The 17,625-nt window shown below is 44.0% G+C and overlaps 1 protein-coding gene across 1 annotated transcript in view; it reads left to right on the forward strand.

Annotated features, from left to right (window-relative positions):
- The window catches only part of LOC114049737 (kinesin-like protein KIF26B), a 605,544-nt gene that overhangs the window by 566,596 nt on the left and 21,323 nt on the right, over positions 1-17,625 (forward strand). The window contains exons 11-12 of the mRNA XM_027871127.1: positions 4,630-4,792; positions 6,373-9,808. Of these exons, the coding sequence (XP_027726928.1) occupies positions 4,630-4,792; positions 6,373-9,808 (3,599 nt within the window). The remainder of the gene's footprint in view (positions 1-4,629; positions 4,793-6,372; positions 9,809-17,625) is intronic.

Consider the following 17,625-nt stretch of genomic DNA (forward strand, 5'->3'; position numbering starts at 1 on the left):
TCACTGCTCTCTTCCCCCAGTGTCAGGTACCAGATCTGGAGGACCCCTCATCCCAAGCATTGCTGAATCATATCTTTCTTAGATCAGATTTGAACCTAAATCTTCCTGGGCAGCTAAGTGGCACAGTGGATAGAGTACTGGGCTTGGAACCAGGAAGACTCTTCTTCCTGAGGTCAAATCCAGCCTCAGACACTTATTAGCTGTGTGACCCTGGGCAAGTCACTTCATCCTGGTTGCTCAGTTTCCTCATCTGTAAAATGAGCTGGAGAAGGAAATGACAAACCACTTCATTATCTTTGCCAAGAATACCCCAAAATGGGGTCACAAAGAGTCAGACACAACTGAAATGACTCAACAACAACTTCCTGCCTTCAGGCTGGGCACTCTATCCACTGCACCCAGCTGCCCATGTAAATGCTAGCTATTAAATATTTAACAGTGATATAGTACTTTTAGGTTTAAAAAGCATTTTCAGTTACCCTTTGAAGTACAGGCATTTTTCTTTGGTCATTCAAAGATCCATGTTTTTATTTGTGTGTGTGCTCCCTCTACAATGTTCATGAGTCACTATGATCAAAAAATTGATCACCCTGTGGCCAACCCAGTAATAACCCTCTCTGAAGTCAGCTAGGCTCTATCTCTAATAAAAGACATAAAATCTATTCCTGGGCCTGTACTTGATAGTATCTGCTGGAGCATAAACCCCACTGGCCATAGCCTTGGAAGAAGCCAGGGTTGCCTTCACACTAAAATGAGACCATGCTTGTACTTCAGTGGAGGAGGAGGTGTATTATTTCCAGTATTATTATTCCTATTTTACAGGTAACAAAATTGAATCACAGAAAAACCCAGGATCACAAAGCTAGTAAGTGTCAGAGCCAAAATCTGACCTACCACTATTTAACAGTATTCTTTTGCCACAGATACTATGAGTAAAGAAAGTCTACAATTCTGAACCTTTACTAAATTGTCTCTTCACGTTCTCTCCCTGTTTCTTTACTCTAAGTAAAGGATCATGGCAAGGCTGAGAGAGGACAGAGCATTATCTCAGCCTTTTTTTTTTTCTCCTATGTGGATGTCTTTTAGAACCTAGTAAAGCCCATGTGAAAAGGGGGGCTGCTAGCAATTTTACCATCTCAGATAAGGAAAGCAAAAGTGCCTGTTACTAAGCAACATATACATTGTTGTGTACTCCCCATAATGACGTTTATAAAAAAAAAAAAAAAAACAACCAACAGATTCTTGCATGTCACCATGCCTGTGATGACTGAATGATGAATGGGGAAACACAAAGTCATAGACAGGACAAGCAGTTTGATCTGGCAAGGCTCAGAGTTCTGACTCTAACCTTGAGAATGGCACAAGGTTACATGGCGATTTAATGAAGCATGTCCTAATCAAGGTGAAATTCATCCAGCACAACCTGCCATTAGAAAACTAGTACAGCCTGCCATTTTAGACTTGCTCTAATGGAATCCATTCTCAGTTTCCAGTTATCAAAAAGAAAAACCCATCCAGGAGGAATCCATTTTCTTTAGTATCACTTAAGGCATATGCCAGAGGACCTGTACTTTATTTATTCTTTTTAATGCTCAGATATGGCAGTGGTCAGGCAATTACCATTGGTGGTAGGAAGAAAATGGTCTGAAGGGAGTGAAACCTTTGCAACCTCCACTGACTATTTTCTTCACCTCTACTTCCATCTCTGGGGAAGCTAGGTGGCTTAGTGGACAGTGCTAGGCCTGGAGTCAGGAAGATTCATCTTCCTGAGTTCAAATCTGACCTCAGGCACTTACTAGCTGAGTGACCCTGGGCAAGTCACTTAACCCTCTTTGCCTTAGTTTCCTCATCAGTAAGATGAGCTGGAGAAGGAAATAGCAAATCACTCTAGTATCCATGCCAAGACAACCCCCAAATGGGGTCATGAAGAGTTGGACAAGACTGAAAAAGACTGAACGACAACCAAACTGCCATCACTGGCAGCTCTTCTTTGAAGGAAGCCACAGTTAGCATGGGACTTAGCCTTAATGTTCTGGCTCCTGGCGTTACCCCCAGGTAACACCTTCGTAATTCTCTGTGAAAAGGAAACCTGCTGTTCTTCTGCCCATGACAGCCTTTCCTTTCCAGAGCCCTGATATAAAGCCGTGAAGGAAAATGTTTTCCCCCATCTCCTAGGTCCACTCTTGGCCTACAATCTCCTGCTGATTGACTAGACTGTCCAACCACACCTCTAGAGTTGTTCACAATAATAATCATTTCAAAGTTTACAAAGCACTTTACATATATTATTTTATTTTATCTGATATATTATTTTATCTGATATTATCTCACAACAACCCTATGGAGGTAGATGCTATTGTAATCCCAATTTTATAGGTAAGAAAACTGAGCCTGAAAGAGATCACATGACTTGCCCAAAGCTAATAAATGTCTGAGGTAGGATTTGAATTTAGGGGTTCCTGAGTTTAAGTCCAACATTCTATGTCCTATACCAGTGGTGTGAAACTCAAATAGAAATGGGGCCTCTAACCCATACATAAGGATCCCTGCAGACTGCACAGTGACTTAGTTTTAAAACGTAGGGTTATCCATGGTTTATTATATTTTTCTTCATTTTGCTAACTTTCCCAATTACACTTTAATCTGGGGTAGGCTGCACTTGGGAGCCATGACAGGTCTCTTGTTTGATGCTTCTGGATGACATCACCTAGTAGCCATGGCTGAGATAACTACTATAGGCTACCAATCTTAATAATTCTGAAGGATTTCAACTTTAACTCGTTCTCTCAAACCACCGGTTAAAGGGTACCCCCATTGCCCAAATGGATCTCCACAAGTTTTCTGTATTGCTTGTACAAATTAAACAGGAGTAGGAATCACTCACCATCCCTATTAGCCAATTCACAGGATGGTATGCATTTGCCAAGAGTTAAACACAGAGAACTGTCTAATTCAATGGAAATAAAAGCACAGCTCAGATGACAGCCTGCCCCTCAGAGACATAACACTCTCAAATATATTAAAGTAAAAGAAGATGAATGTTGATGCTCTACCTACAAGGAATAATAAATTTCATAGATTTTGGTTAGGATGTATTCTCCAAGGATGCATGTACTGAGCTTCAAGTTAGAAGACCGGGGTTCTACTCCAGCTCTGTCATGTACTATTGGTTTAGTCTAGGCATTTTTTTTTCCAGATTACTCATTGGAAGGTCAAATACTAAAGCTGAAGTTTAAATATTTTGGGAAGACAGGAGTTATTGGGAAAGACCTTGATTTGGGGAAAGATTGAAGGCAAAAGGAGAAGAGGCTGGCAGAGGATGAGATGAATAGTGTCATGGAAGCAGTGCACATGAGCTTGGACAGATTCAGGAAGATAGTGGAAGATAGAAGAGCCTAGTGGTCATGAAGAGTCGGACACGACTGAATGACTTAACATTCCTGAACTGCTATGGGCTAGGGATTGTAGATTCAGAGCTTGAAGGGCCCTTAGATGTCATTGAGTCCAGCCCTTTCACTTTACAAATGAAGAATCTCAGCCCTGGAGAGATTAAGTGAATTTCCCAGGTAGTAAGTGTCTTTGAGAGGCCCATATAAGTAGCATACTTACCCTTCAGACTCATGATGATGTTGTCATTAATTCATTAATTGAGGAGGAGGGAGGGAGAGAGAGAAAGAAGAGAGAGAGAGAGAGAAAGGAGAGAGAGAGAGAGAGAGAGAGAGAGAGAGAACGCACAGAAGCATTAATGACTGGGAGAATTGGGAAAAGTTTTCCATGGGAGATTATAAGAGACACAGTTGAAAAGGGAAGCGCATTCCAGGCAAGAAGGAAAAGTTGTGTAAAAGCATGGAGAGGGAAGATAGTATGCTAAGCTTGGGGAACAGATATTAGACCAACTTGGCTGGAATATAATGGTATGGTGCAGCAGAAAGAGCACTAACTCTTGTGTCAAAGGACTTGGATTTACATCCTACCCCAAGTCACTTTGCTTCCCTAGGCCTCAGTTTCTTGGTCTGTGAAATGAAAGCATTGGGCTAAATGGCGTCTGATATCCCTTCCAACTCTGAATCTATGGTCCTAACAACTGCAACAACAACAACTTTATAATGCTTTAAGAATTACAAGTCGTTTCTCATAGAAAAACAACAATAAAAATAAATGACGTGTAACATTTACAAGCGGCTTCTCTTTTGATCCTCATAAGAACCGTGTGAGGATAGCCATACAGGGTACTATGATCCCCACCTTACAAATGAGGAAATTGAGCCTCAGAAAGGTTAAATGATTTTCTCACAGTCATAGAGCTAGTAAGTTCCAGAGACAGGTTGTGAGTTTTCTTTCTACTACAACATGGGAGTACATTCTAGGAGTGAGGCATGACACGGACAGATGCACAGATGTGGGACAGACATGTTGGGTTTGGGGCACAAGGTCATAGCCCATTTTGGCTCAGCTGCCAACACCAAATTATTCCAACCTGGAGAATGATACTAATGAGTACGCCATTAAAAAGGAAATGAAAGAAAAAAGCCACACAGAGACCCAAACCAAAGGACCCCCCCACCCCCCAGTGACAGCCAAAGTGAAGCATGACCCACTAATGCAGCCTTAATTCATTTTATTTCGCAGAGACAGCAAGCTTACCATGTTGCTGCGAGAGTCCCTGGGGAATATGAACTGCCGCACCACCATGATAGCTCACATCTCAGCAGCCGCCGGGAACTATGCAGAAACCCTGTCTACCATCCAGATCGCATCCAGAGTCCTGAGAATGAAGAAAAAGAAAACTAAGGTAAGGGGATGTGAGTGTGTGGGATGGGAAAGGAGGCGCCTTCCAGAGCCCTGCCACAGATGCCTAAGGAAAAATGGGGGGAAAAATCAATATTCGTAATCCCCGAGTGATAAGGAGGGATCTATTATCTCTGGCTGCCAATGAAGGATTTAGAATGAACGTTAAGAATCCAAAGAAGGAAGAGCTTCCACATGATATGGGAGGGCATTTTATTCCTTCTGCCACAGGGCTGCAGCATTTCAGTATACAAAGTTAAACCTAGGCCTCTGACTAGAAGTATATTCTTTGTGGGTATTTTCTCCCTTTTGCATCCATTATAGACACCTTACATTTGGTTCTTTCTGGATGGTAAATGTAGACTTTGGTGAATGGAGGAGATGTGTATGGGTTTTTTCTTGCCATCCTGTGATCTTGGCAGGATGAAGCTAAGATTCCAAGAGATCTTCTGATCTCTTGATTCCGAAGAAAATGACTGTCACGGCATCCTAATTCCCTTCTGTGTCTCTGGGCAGTATCTCCACCATGATGGATTTTCAGAAATCAACTCTGATGGTCTCTGATTTAATGAGGAAAGTGCCCCCAGACCACGGACTTTGTCTCGGCAATGTAGCACAATGGAATGTGGGTGGTGTCACAAGTTGTTGTTTGCCAGTTGTGTCTCGCTCTTTGTGACCCCATTTGGGGTTTTCTTGGCAGAGACTCTGGAGTAGTTTGCCATTTTCTTCTCCATCTCATTTTATAGATGAGGAGCTGAGACAAACAGGGTTAAATGACTTGCCCAAGGTCTGAGGCCAGATTTGAACTCATGAAGATAAATCTTCCTAGGTCTCTCTCCACTGTGCCACCTAGCTGCCTTGTAGTCAGAGGACCTGAGTTCAAATCCTAGTCCTGCTTCTTCATACCTGTATAACCTTAGAAAAGTCTCTTAACTTCTCAGCACCTCAGTTTCCTCATCTTTAAAGTAGAGGTATTGGGTCCAACGGCCAGATCTGGTTCCATGTCTAATCGTAGTGAAGTCAGTTAAGCCACTCCCAATATTGGAGTCAGGTCTATTGTGAAAATCATTGTGCCATGTGGGTGGTGCCACCTTGGCATCATCAGCCTTTCCAAGACTTCTGAGCACAAGCCACCAAGTTCACCCTCCTGGAGATGTAAAGTACACTCATGAGTCTGGGTTCATGTTCTTAATGCATATACTAGCTGTGTGACCCTGGACAAGTCACTTCACCCATGAATGCCACAGGCAACTCTCTCTGATTATAAATTGCAGAAGAATAACGGATTGGAATTTTTAGAAGAACTAGATTCCTCACCAGGTACCATCTATATTGATGTCATCATAATTTCAGGCCCCCCCATATATCCATACTAGGGTTATTATTTGCATGGTTCCCTATCCTCTTTCTAGCTCTAATTGCATAGGGCATTCATTGGTGTCCTGGCCTCTCTGAGCCACTGACTTCATTAGGCTGTTTGGGGGGCTCTGGCTGCCTTCACGACTGCCCTCATGTCTATTGCAATCACCCGGAGGGTTCCCTTGGTAGCCCTTCCATGCTAACTCACTTTTCTCTCCCTCCCAGTACACCTCAAGCTCTTCTGGAGGGGAAAGCTCTTGTGAAGAAGGCAGAATGCGCCGGCCAACCCAGCTGAGACCCTTCCATCCTCGCAATGCTGTTGACCCAGACTTCCCCATCCTTCACTTGTCCAGTGACCCAGACTACTCCTCTAGCAGTGAGCAGTCCTGCGACACTGTGATCTACGTGGGCCCCAACGGCACAGCCCTCTCAGATAAGGAGCTCACTGACAACGAGGGACCTCCAGACTTCGTCCCAATAGTCCCTGCCCTGCAGAAGACCAAGAACAATAGCAGACTGGAGGATGCTGGGGACAGTGCCTCCAGCAAATCAGAGAGGGACTGCCTTAAGTGCAACACCTTTGCGGAGCTCCAGGAGAGGCTGGACTGCATAGATGGCAGCGAGGAGACCAACAAGTTTCCTTTTGAGGAGCTACCCATTCAGTTTGGGGCTGACCATATGAACAAGTGCCCCACCCTAGCCAGGCAAATGGCCGAGCTGAGCCAGCTCTCAGAGTCTGATAAGGAAGAGAATGGTTCCGATGGTCAGCTGCTGGATGAGGAAGGGCAGGAGAGTGCCAGTGCCCTGGTCACCAAGCTGCCAAGGAATCACTCCCCGGTCCCTTCTGCAGCCTTCACCAACACTCCCACACCTTCCTCACCCAGGAACATCCCTGGCAGCTCCAGCAGCCAGACTAGCTCTTGCCAGCTTGCTCACAGCCCCAGCCTTCAGAGCAGCCGTGAAAGCCTCAACTCCTGCGGCTTTGTGGAGGGCAAGCCCCGGCCCATGGGTTCACCGCGCCTCGGCATCGCCAGCCTCTCCAAGACTTGTGAGTACAAGCCACCAAGTTCACCCTCTCAGAGGTGCAAAGTCTACACCCAGAAAGGGGTGCTCCCCTCTCCAGCTCCCCCACCTCCACCACCACCCTTGGCCAAGGATTCTGGGATGGTGTCTAGTGAGTCCTTACTGCAGCCTGAGGTCCGTACACCCCCAGTAGGAATGAGCCCTCAGGTCCTGAAGAAATCTGTGTCCTCTGGGAGTGGGGGATTTTCAGAGACCACCACTGATGAGGAGCAATCAGCTACTTCTCCAGGGTCCAAGAAAGGAGTCCTGAGCACAACCATGGTCACTGTGCAGCAACCTTTGGAGTTGAATGGTGAGGATGAGCTGGTGTTCACTTTGGTAGAGGAGCTGACCATCAGTGGGGTCCTTGAAAATGGGCGTCCTACCAGCATCATCAGCTTCAACAGTGATTGTTCTGTACAAGCCTTGGCTTCAGGCTCCCGTCCAGTCAGTATCATCAGCAGCATCAGTGAGGACCTTGAGTGTTATTCCAACACAGCTCCAGTCTCAGAGGTCAGCATCACCCAGTTCTTGCCCCTCCCCAAGTTAAACCTGGATGAGAAGGTCCGGGATACTGGCAGCAGACGATCCTCCATCAGCTCTTGGCTGAGTGAGATGAGCACAGGGAGTGATGGTGAGCAGTCATGCCACAGCTTCATAGCCCAGACATGTTATGGGCACGGGGAAGCACTGGCAGATCCTCCACTCCCAGACTTTGCAAACACCATCCAGAACAGTAGAATGATGTGTGGAGACAAGCCAAAGGCAGGTCCAGAAAATTTGCTCATCCTGTCTGAAATGGGAAAAGAGGCTTTCAACAAGGGCTCACCTATCAAAGGCTGTAAAATATCAACTCTTGGCAAAGCCATGGTGACGATTTCCAACGCAGCAAACTTAGGTGGCTGTGAAGGCTACATCCCCATGAAGACGAATATTACCGTTTATCCCTGTATCTCCGTGAGCCCCCTTAACATCCAAGAGACAGATGAGGCAATAACCACAGTCAACTCACCTTCCAGAGCAGCCCAGTCTCAGGAGAGCAAAGAAATCAACACAAAGAAAGAGATCAAATTTGAGGACCCTTGGCTTAAACGGGAAGAGGAGGGGAAAAAAGAGAATACCTATCCTAGTAACACGACTAGCTTTGAATCTGAGATGGGTTCCACAAAGCCTGAGCCTCGGCATGAACCAGAACAAGGCAAGAAGCCCAACTCAGTAGACAGGTTCAGTAGCAGCAGCAGCGGCGGAGAGACATCTAACTCCCCTGTGTCTGACAATTTCAAGAGGATTGTGGATGGGTGTGAGATGACCTTGTCCAGTTTGGCCATCCAAACCCCTGTGCATGCCAACAAGAGCCTGAAGGCTAGCAGTCTCCCGAGGGCATTTCAGAAAGCCAGCAGGCTGGACGACCTGGACAATGTCTTCTACCACTGTGCTGCTGAGAGCAATGGTATCTGCTCATCTTCTGGATCTCAGTCCTCCAAGACCACCCTAGAGAGGAGGATGGCTTCTCCGAAGCACTGCGTTCTGGCTAGGCCCAAAGGGACACCCCCTCTTCCGCCCATCCGAAAGTCAAGCCTGGATCAGAAGAATCGGGCTAGCCCCCAGCATAGTGCCCCTAGTAGCAGCACTAGCAGCCCCTTGAACCAGCCAGCTCCTTTCCTCCCCGGCTTCTCTGATGAGCCCAGCGGCAAGACGAAAGACACCAGTAGCAGCAAGTTGTTCAGCGCCAAGCTTGAGCAGCTGGCCAGTAGGACCAACTCCCTTGGTCGGTCCACAGTGAGTCACTATGAGTGCCTGTCCCTGGAGAGGGCTGAGAGCCTGTCCTCTGTAAGCTCCAGGATGCACTCTGGCAAAGACAGCACCATGCCAAGGACCGGGAGGACCCTGAATCGTTCAGCCATGTCCTCCCCCACCAATTCCTGCGCCTCGCAGTCTGCTGGGGCCTCGCCCAAGGCTGGCCAGTCTAAGATCTCTGCCGTCAGCAAGCTCCTCCTGGCCAGTCCCAAAGCTCGGAGCCTCTCCACCTCCACTACCAAAACTCTCAGCTTCTCCACCAAGTCTCTGCCACAGTCAGTTGGGCAGAGTTCCAGCCTACCCCCCAGTGGAAAGCACATGTCTTGGTCCACCCAGTCCCTCAGCCGAAGCCGGGGGTCTGGACTCACTTCCAAACTTCCCCTCCGTGCAGTCAATGGCCGGATCTCCGAACTGCTTCAGGGGAATACAAGCACCCGAGGTTTGCAGCTGCGTGGGAGCTCCGAGGCAGAGGAGCGGGGTGGCCTTCCCGGAGAGGAGAAACCTGCCGTTCCCATGCTGCCTTCCCCGTACAGCAAAATCACCCCTCCACGCAAGCCCCATCGGTGCAGCAGCGGCCATGGCAGTGACAACAGCAGCGTGCTGAGTGGGGAGCTCCCCCCGGCCATGGGGAAAACAGCCCTGTTCTACCACAGCGGAGGCAGCAGCGGCTACGAGAGCATGATGAGAGACAGCGAGGCCACGGGCAGCGCTTCGTCCGCGCAAGACTCCATGAGCGAGAATAGCAGCTCAGTCAGCGGGAGGTGCCGAAGTCTCAAAACCCCAAAGAAACGCTCCAATTCAGGTAGGCTTGAAGCTTTGTGCATAAAGAGTAGGGATGTAGGGTCTCATCCTGAAGCCCGCCTCACGGCTGGGCAATGGCAAAGCTTGCTGACCTCTGGGGCTCTGGACATTCTGGGTAGAAATTCTCTGGAGAAAGAAAGAGAAGTTTAACTAAAAGAAACACAGGGAAGTTTCTCCTCCTCCTCCTCCTCCTCTTTTCCTTCTCCTCTTCCTTTTGAGCAAGGAAATGATTCTTTTTTTTTTTTTTTTTGGAAATTGGGGTTAAGTGACTTGCCCAGGGTCACACAGCTAGTAAATGTCAAGTGTTTGGGCTGAGGCCGCATTTGAACTCAGGTCCTCCTGACTTCAGGGCCGGTGTTCTATTCACCGTACTGCCTAGCTGCCCCTAGGGAAATGATTCTTATTGACAGTTTTTGTTTTTATATCATCTTTATTTCTGCTTAAAGAACTTCTAAAAGGGAAAAGGAAAAAAATATATCAGTGAAGCAGAACTAATCAACATATCAGAGTCAACAGTTTATGTGATATCCCATACCCACAGTCCTTTTTAAAGAAGTGCATTTTCTTCCCTCTTCTCCAGGGCCAAGGTTCTTGGTCATTCTAATTACTCAGCATTCAGTTTCATATTTGTTGTAGTCAAAGCATAATTTATTTTCCAGGATCTGCCCACTTTGTAGGAGTTCATGCAATTCTTCCCATGTTCCCTGAATCCATCCCTTTTGTCATTTCTTACAACATAATTCAGTAAACATTTATTAAGCACCTATGATTTGCCAGGCACTGTGCTAAAGTGCTAGGGATGCGGATAAGAAAAAGAAAGATAGTCCCTACCTTCAAGGACAGGAAGACAACTCAAAAACAGAGGCTAGAAAGGGAGACACCAGGAGTCATCTTGTTTCCAGGAGTTGAAACCAGCCAGAGCTGCAGATGCAAAGTAGAGTGAGCTGCAAATCCAATTTCTGCTTTCTGCAAAGGAGGGCTTTGAGAGGAGTTTGGTATTTTACCCTTTGACCCTCCAGTCAGAGAGGAGAGGAGGCTAAGGGTGATGGTATCCTAGTTTGAGTTAGTAGCATGGTGATGAAGTTAGAAGTTATGAGCACATGCTGGGAGAGGCATTGACATCTTGCTCTGTGGAGTTGAAACTGGGCAGGGATGCAGATGCAAAGATTACATTCATATACCGCAATTTCTTCAGCCATTCTCCAATTAATGGATGCTCTTCTACTTTCCAATTCTTTGTAACAACCAAGGGTGCATCTCTGAATGTTTCTGTACATAAGACTCCTTTCCATGTGTCTTTGATGTTTTTGGAATATGTGCCCAGTATTCATTATCACTAGGTCAAAGATATACAATGTATAGTGACTTTTGGGGTTTAGTTCCATATTACTATACAATATAGACTACTTCACAGCATCTCCAACAATTGGCATTTCCAATTATCTTTAACATCTGATGGGGGTGAGGGAGAACCTCAGAGTTGTTTTTATTTGCATTTCCTTATGGTCCGGAGTATTTTTTTCCTATGGCCACTGATAGCTTGGATGTCTCTCCTTGAGAACTGCCTGTTCAAATCCTTTACCTGAATGGTTCTTGTTTTTATATATTTGAATTAGTTGGATATCAGATCTTTATCAAAAAATTTTACTGCAAAAGTTTTTTTTTTTCAAGTTAGCTGTTGCCCTTCTAATTCTAACTGCATTGGTCTTGTTTTTGCAAAATCTTTTCAATTTTATGTAGTCAAAATTATTCATTTTATCTCCTATGATTTTTTCTGCCCCTTGTTCAGCCAAGAACTCTTTCTCTGCCGATATTAGTAAAAGGTACCTCCTTCCCTACTCTTCTGATTTGTTTATGATGTGACCTTTTACATACAGGTCCTCTATCCATTTAGAGCTTATTATGATATGAAAGCTCTTGTTCTAAACTTAGGCTATACTTGGGTTTGTTATAAATACATTGCATTCAGAGTTCTTTGTTGTTCTTTCCATTTACATTGTGATAGCGATTATCTATATTGTTTTCCTGGTTCTGTTTATTTCACTTCATATGTCTTAATCATGCTTCTGTATTCTTCATGTTCAGTGTTTTCTGGCACATTCCATTCCTATATCATAATTTATTTAACCATTACTCAGTTCATTGGGCATCTTCTTTGTTTCCATTTCTTGGCCACAAAAAAGGCCTACTATAAATGTTTTGGTGTTAGAGAAGCATAAATTAGGTTGTGCATGTATGTGAGTGTGTATAAAGACATGCACACATTTATGTGGATAATTTGAAGAAGAAGCCAGAGTCAGTCCTAGAGATAGGATGTTGTTTTCCTATACAGTGTCAGAAGCATTAGACCTTTCCTGATCATCTGCCATAGATCCAGCCCACTACATTACATAATGGATATGGCAGTGGAGATGTGCTCATTTCAGGTTAGGTAACCTTGTCCAGCTTATTTATGATTATTATTAACAGAAATCTTAGCTGTTGTGTGTGATCAGCATAAATCAGCAATGGCTTCTTTAAGAGATGCCATAAAACTCTTGAAAGGGAATTCCTAGCTGCATGGTTAGATTTCACATTTACTTGTTGAGGGAGTTGGGGATAGAAACAACAAAGAAACACATAGGCACTGCCCTTATTTGAGATTATTTTTCTTAAGAATTTGGTATGATCTTGTCATTTTTGATTATTGCTTCAAGAGGATTTGTATAGAGCAGGGAGTGAATGGCACCAGTGGAAAGAGAATGAAATCCTTGGTTAAGGATGAATTTTTATCATTCAGACAACACCGAAAGTAACCCAATCATAGCAAGTTATCCTCCCCAGAATCCCAGATCTGTAGGACTTAGAGTTGGAAGGGACCTCTGTGGCCAGATTACTGAAATTCTGCAGATTATCTGGGTAGAGACAATGAGCCAGGTGAGTGAGAAGTCACCCAAAGTACACCCAGGTCCTTGGTGATGAGTTATAGGTACAATACATTCATTGCGATGCAACCAAAATGGCATTATCAACCTAATTAAATGTTATATTGCTCTTTCTGGCATTGAAATATATGTTTCCATTCTCAGAATCCTGTTTTTTAACTGAATACATTAATTAAGCATCACAGAATCTCAGAGTTGGAAAGGACCTCAGAGACCACCTAGTTCAACTCAAACTTGCATAAAAATGATCTCTACAATATACTTGATTATCGAGCTTTTGTTATGAGCCTTAACATAGACCAGATGTTCTGGTTTATAACATATTCTCTACCAGCTAACATAATCATCTAGCTTTTTGGGGAATGCAGTGTTTCCCAAGGCTGCCCATTCCTTCTTTGGATAGTTCTAATTATTAGTTAGAAGTTTTTTCCTCTTGTATCAAGTTAAAATCTATCTCTTTGCACTTTCTACCCACTGTTTCTAATTCTACCCTCTGGGTTCAAGCAGAGTGAGTCCCATAATTCCTCAACTACGTTTTACCCTTCCAATACTTGAAAACAGCTATCATGTTTCCCTCCTCCCCATAAATATTTTCTTCTCTGGGTGGAACATTCTAGAGAACTTCAGCCAGTCCTCATATGGCATGATCTTAAGGTCCTTTCCTATCCTGCCACCTTGCCACTCTCCAGCTTATTGTGTGTGACATCCAAAATTGAATGGAATACTCCAGTTTAGGTCAGCATTTTCTTTGTAACTTAGTCTTAGAAAGTTAGCCAGGGCACTAAAAGGTTGAGTAATTTGCCTAGCATCACACAACCAGGATGTGTCAGTAAGTCAATAAGTATTTATTAAGCACTTACTATGTGTCATTGTCATAGCTTTGTGAGAAGGAAAGAAAGCCATATGCTGCCGTATATTTTCAGGGAATATCATCCCAGAAGCAAGAGAGATAAGGAGCCAGTGAAAGTACAGAGGGCCACCTGGAATCACAGAAAGAAACTGGATCTAAATCCTCACTGTCAGCTGTGTGACCATAGACAAGTCACTTGACCTCTCTAGGCCTGAGTTTTCTCATCTATAAAATGACTGGATTGGACAAGATGGTCCATTAAGCCTCTCCCAAGTCTAAGTCTGTCTGGTTCCAAAATGCAGTGGCAGAGGAAGAAGGAGATGCTACCTTCATCACAGGAGTGAGCTTATGCTGGGGCAGTTGGAAAGAGAAAGAATCAAGGTATTGCCAGGAAAGAGGAGCATGTAGGACTGAAGGGTCATTTCCATGTCTCAGTGCCTTTCCTCTTCCCATTCAGGGAGGCTTTTAAAAAATCCATTCAGAACTTAAATACATGTACACACACACACACACATGCATGAACATGTATATACACACATGCATATAATGTATATCACACGTGTGCATATGTACACACGTGCATATTAATATACTATACCCCTTGAATGCATGTACATGTGTGTACACATGCACGTTACATATATTGCATGTATGTGTGTATGCACATATGCATGTATGTGTATATGTGTATATTACATATAATGTAACACATACACATATATGTGTGTATAGGCAACTAGATGGTACTGTGGATAGAATTGTAGTCCTGGAGTTAGAGGAAGACATGAGTTAAAATCCAGCCTCAGACACTTAATAGTTGTATGACTCTGGGCAAATTACTTCACCCTGTTTGCCTCTGTTTCCTCATCTGTAAAATGAGCTGGAGAAGGAAATGGCAAACCACTCCATATCTTTGCCAAGAAAACCCCAAATGGAGTCACAAAAAGTTGGATAATACTGAAATGATTGAATAACAGCAAAATATGTATGTACAAAAATATGTATTCATACATGGTTACATGGCTCAATGGATAGAGTGCTGGGCCTGGAGTCAGATCCTAGAAGCCCAGGAGTTCCCTCTGCCAATGAAATCAGTCAGTCCACCATTTTAACCGAGGTGTTCCATATCCACATCCAATACACCAGGCCTCTATCAACTTGTTCTGTACATTAGGATTTTAGCAAGCATTTATTAAGCACCATTTGCCAGGTATTGTGTTAAGTGTTGGGGATATAGACAAAAATTAAATCATCCCTGCCTTCAGGGAGCTTACAATCTCTTGAGGGAGATAACATGTGCATATGCCTGGGTCTAACAAGAAGGATAATTTGTTATCAATAGAAGAGAGACACCAGAGGGCACAATGAAAGGAGAGGGAAGGATAGGAAAACCCTGCGGGAAAGACCTGGGTTCTAGTCCGAGCCCAGCCACTAACTAGCTGTGTCATTTTAGTCAAATCACTTCATCTTTCTCATTTCATCTGTAAAATGAAGAGCTTGGCTTAGATGAATTCTTACATTCCCTCACAGCCCTAACATTATAGGATTCTGTGGTTCTGTGACCTTGGGCAAGTCACAATCTTTCTAAGACTAGATGGTTTCTAAGATCTTCTGCGTAGGATTATAGATTTAGAGCTGGAAAGGGCCTCAGAAGTCATCTAGTACACTTGCCCCTCCTCTCCCTCATTTTACAGATGAGGAAACTGAGGCTTGAAAAAGTGAAATGACTTGCCCATGAACATATCAAGAGCAAATGGCAGAACCGTGATTTCATGTCAAGTCCCCTGACTCCAAACCCTCTACTCTGTATCTCAGACATTCTATGACCCTGTGACTTTTTAGTTTTTCTGTTTGGTGTTTGGAATCAGGATTAAAATCAGTAGAGGAGGCACTGATGCAGAGGATTTTTGGGAGGCAAGATATGAATGACTGCATGAGAATTCATTTTTCACTGAACTTTCTGAAGGTTCTGGAATGTGTCTTGGGCATATGAATGGAAGGGTATCTATAAAACTGGCACCTAGATTTCCACTTGGGAACAACCCTGCTAAGAGTGACCCCCCATAGAACAGAGCTGATCTCAGCTGGAGTCATTGATGCTTCAGCTAAAAATGCAAGATGCATTATGGTGTGTCAGTGACCCCTTTTAATATATGACAGGGAGAGAGAAAATAGCTCAGACACTGAGGGTGTGGGTGTATATGTGTGTATGGTGGGGGGATGGGGACTTTGTGAGGAGGTTCATTGAAATAACAGCATTGATTTTCCCAGGCCAAGGCGAGGTCATTTCATGTAGCATATCTTGCGTTGAAAGGTGCCCGAGTAAGCATTTTTTTTTAAACGCATTTGGCTTCCTCATGGTCAGACTGAGACCTGGGTTCATATGGTGGGAAGAGAAACGGTAGCTGACAGTTATGTAGAGGGCACTATATTCAATATGCATGATTTAGTCCGATACCAGTAGACCAAATATTCATTTAATGCAATGTATATTTTCCAAGTACTGTGCCCTCATATACTGCAGGCACTTGATAAATGCAGGTTGACTTGTTGCTTTCAATAAACATTTTGAAATGTTTACCACATACCAAGCACTAAACTGGGTGCTGTAGAATCAAAGACAAAAACAAGTTTGTGCTCTCAAGGAGCTTATTTCCTATGGGTAGAGGGAAAATGAGTGTAACATACATACAAGTAAGTTCATACAAAGTATATAAAAAATAAAGCAAAGTTATTACAAGATGGAGAAACCACTAGTAACTTGGGGATCAGGAAAGATAGCATCTGAGGTGGACTTTGATGGAAGCTAGGGATGGAGTTGGAAGTAAGGAGGGAATACAATCCAGACAGGAGGGACCATTTGTGAAAGGATAGTGTTGAGAGATTAAATACCAAGCTAGAACATGTCCAAGGCAGGATGGGCAGCCAGATGGTGAGGGAACTTGAAATCATGCTGTATAGAATCAGTTGGAGGAACTGGGGTTATTTCACCTAGGCAAAGACATGATAGCAGTCTTCAGATATTTGAAGGAGAGAGAGAGAATGTATATGTGTGTGTGTGTGTGTGTGTGTGTGTGTGTGTGTGTGAGTGACACCAACCATGGTTGGAAGTTAGGCAGATTTCAACCCAGCCTAAGGAAAAAAAACTTCCTAATAATTGGAGCTGTCCAAAAGGAGAAGAAGCTGGCTGAGAGTAGTGAGTTTGCCATTACTGGAGGTCCTCAAGCTGAAGATTCATCTCCTTGTTTGTGATGGTGTAGGTGGGATTCACGATTTGAATAAAGACTGGGCTAGATGATCTGTAAGCCTTCTATTCCTATGTACATTTTGGGGGCTGGCAAAACAATGGTGTGATCACTTCCTTTCCCCTTTGGACATCTCCTCAGTCTCAATTCTTTCTTTAACTCTCTAAATTGTTCCACTCTTTCAAAGAACACTTGATGAAATTCTCTCTCTTGAGCTAACCAGTAGGAAGGTTTTCCTTCTTTCTTTTCACTTTCTCCTCTGGCAGTATGGTAAGTAACAACAACAACAACAATTTTTACATAGCACTTTAAGGTTTGCAAAGTGCTTTCTAAATATTGCCTCCTTTTATCCTTACAACAACCTTATGGTCTAGGTGCTATTATTATCATCCTCATTTTACAGATAAGGAGGAAACTAAGATAGAGGCAGGTTAAGTGACTTACACAACTAGTAAGAGTCTGAGTCAGAGTTGATCTCAGGTCTTCCTGACTCTAAGTCTTGAGTTCTATCTACTGCATCAGCTGGCTAGCAGCCTAACAGTAGCTCACCTGCATGTTGTTGTTATTGTTTAATCATTTTTTCAGTTGTGTACAACTTTTCATGACCCCTTTTAGGGTTTTCTTGGCAAAGATACTGGAGTGCTCTTCCATTTCCTTCTCCAGCTCATTTTCCAAATGAGGAAACTGAGGCAAACAGAGTTAAGTGACTCAGCCAGGGTCACACAGCTAGTAAGTGTCTCAGACTGGATTGGAACTCAGGTGTTTCTGACTCCAAGTCTAGCACTCTATGCGTGGCACC

This window comes from Vombatus ursinus, unplaced genomic scaffold (genome assembly GCF_900497805.2).
Source record: "Vombatus ursinus unplaced genomic scaffold, bare-nosed wombat genome assembly UNPS02014798.1, whole genome shotgun sequence".
Classification (NCBI taxonomy): Eukaryota; Metazoa; Chordata; class Mammalia; order Diprotodontia; family Vombatidae; genus Vombatus; species Vombatus ursinus.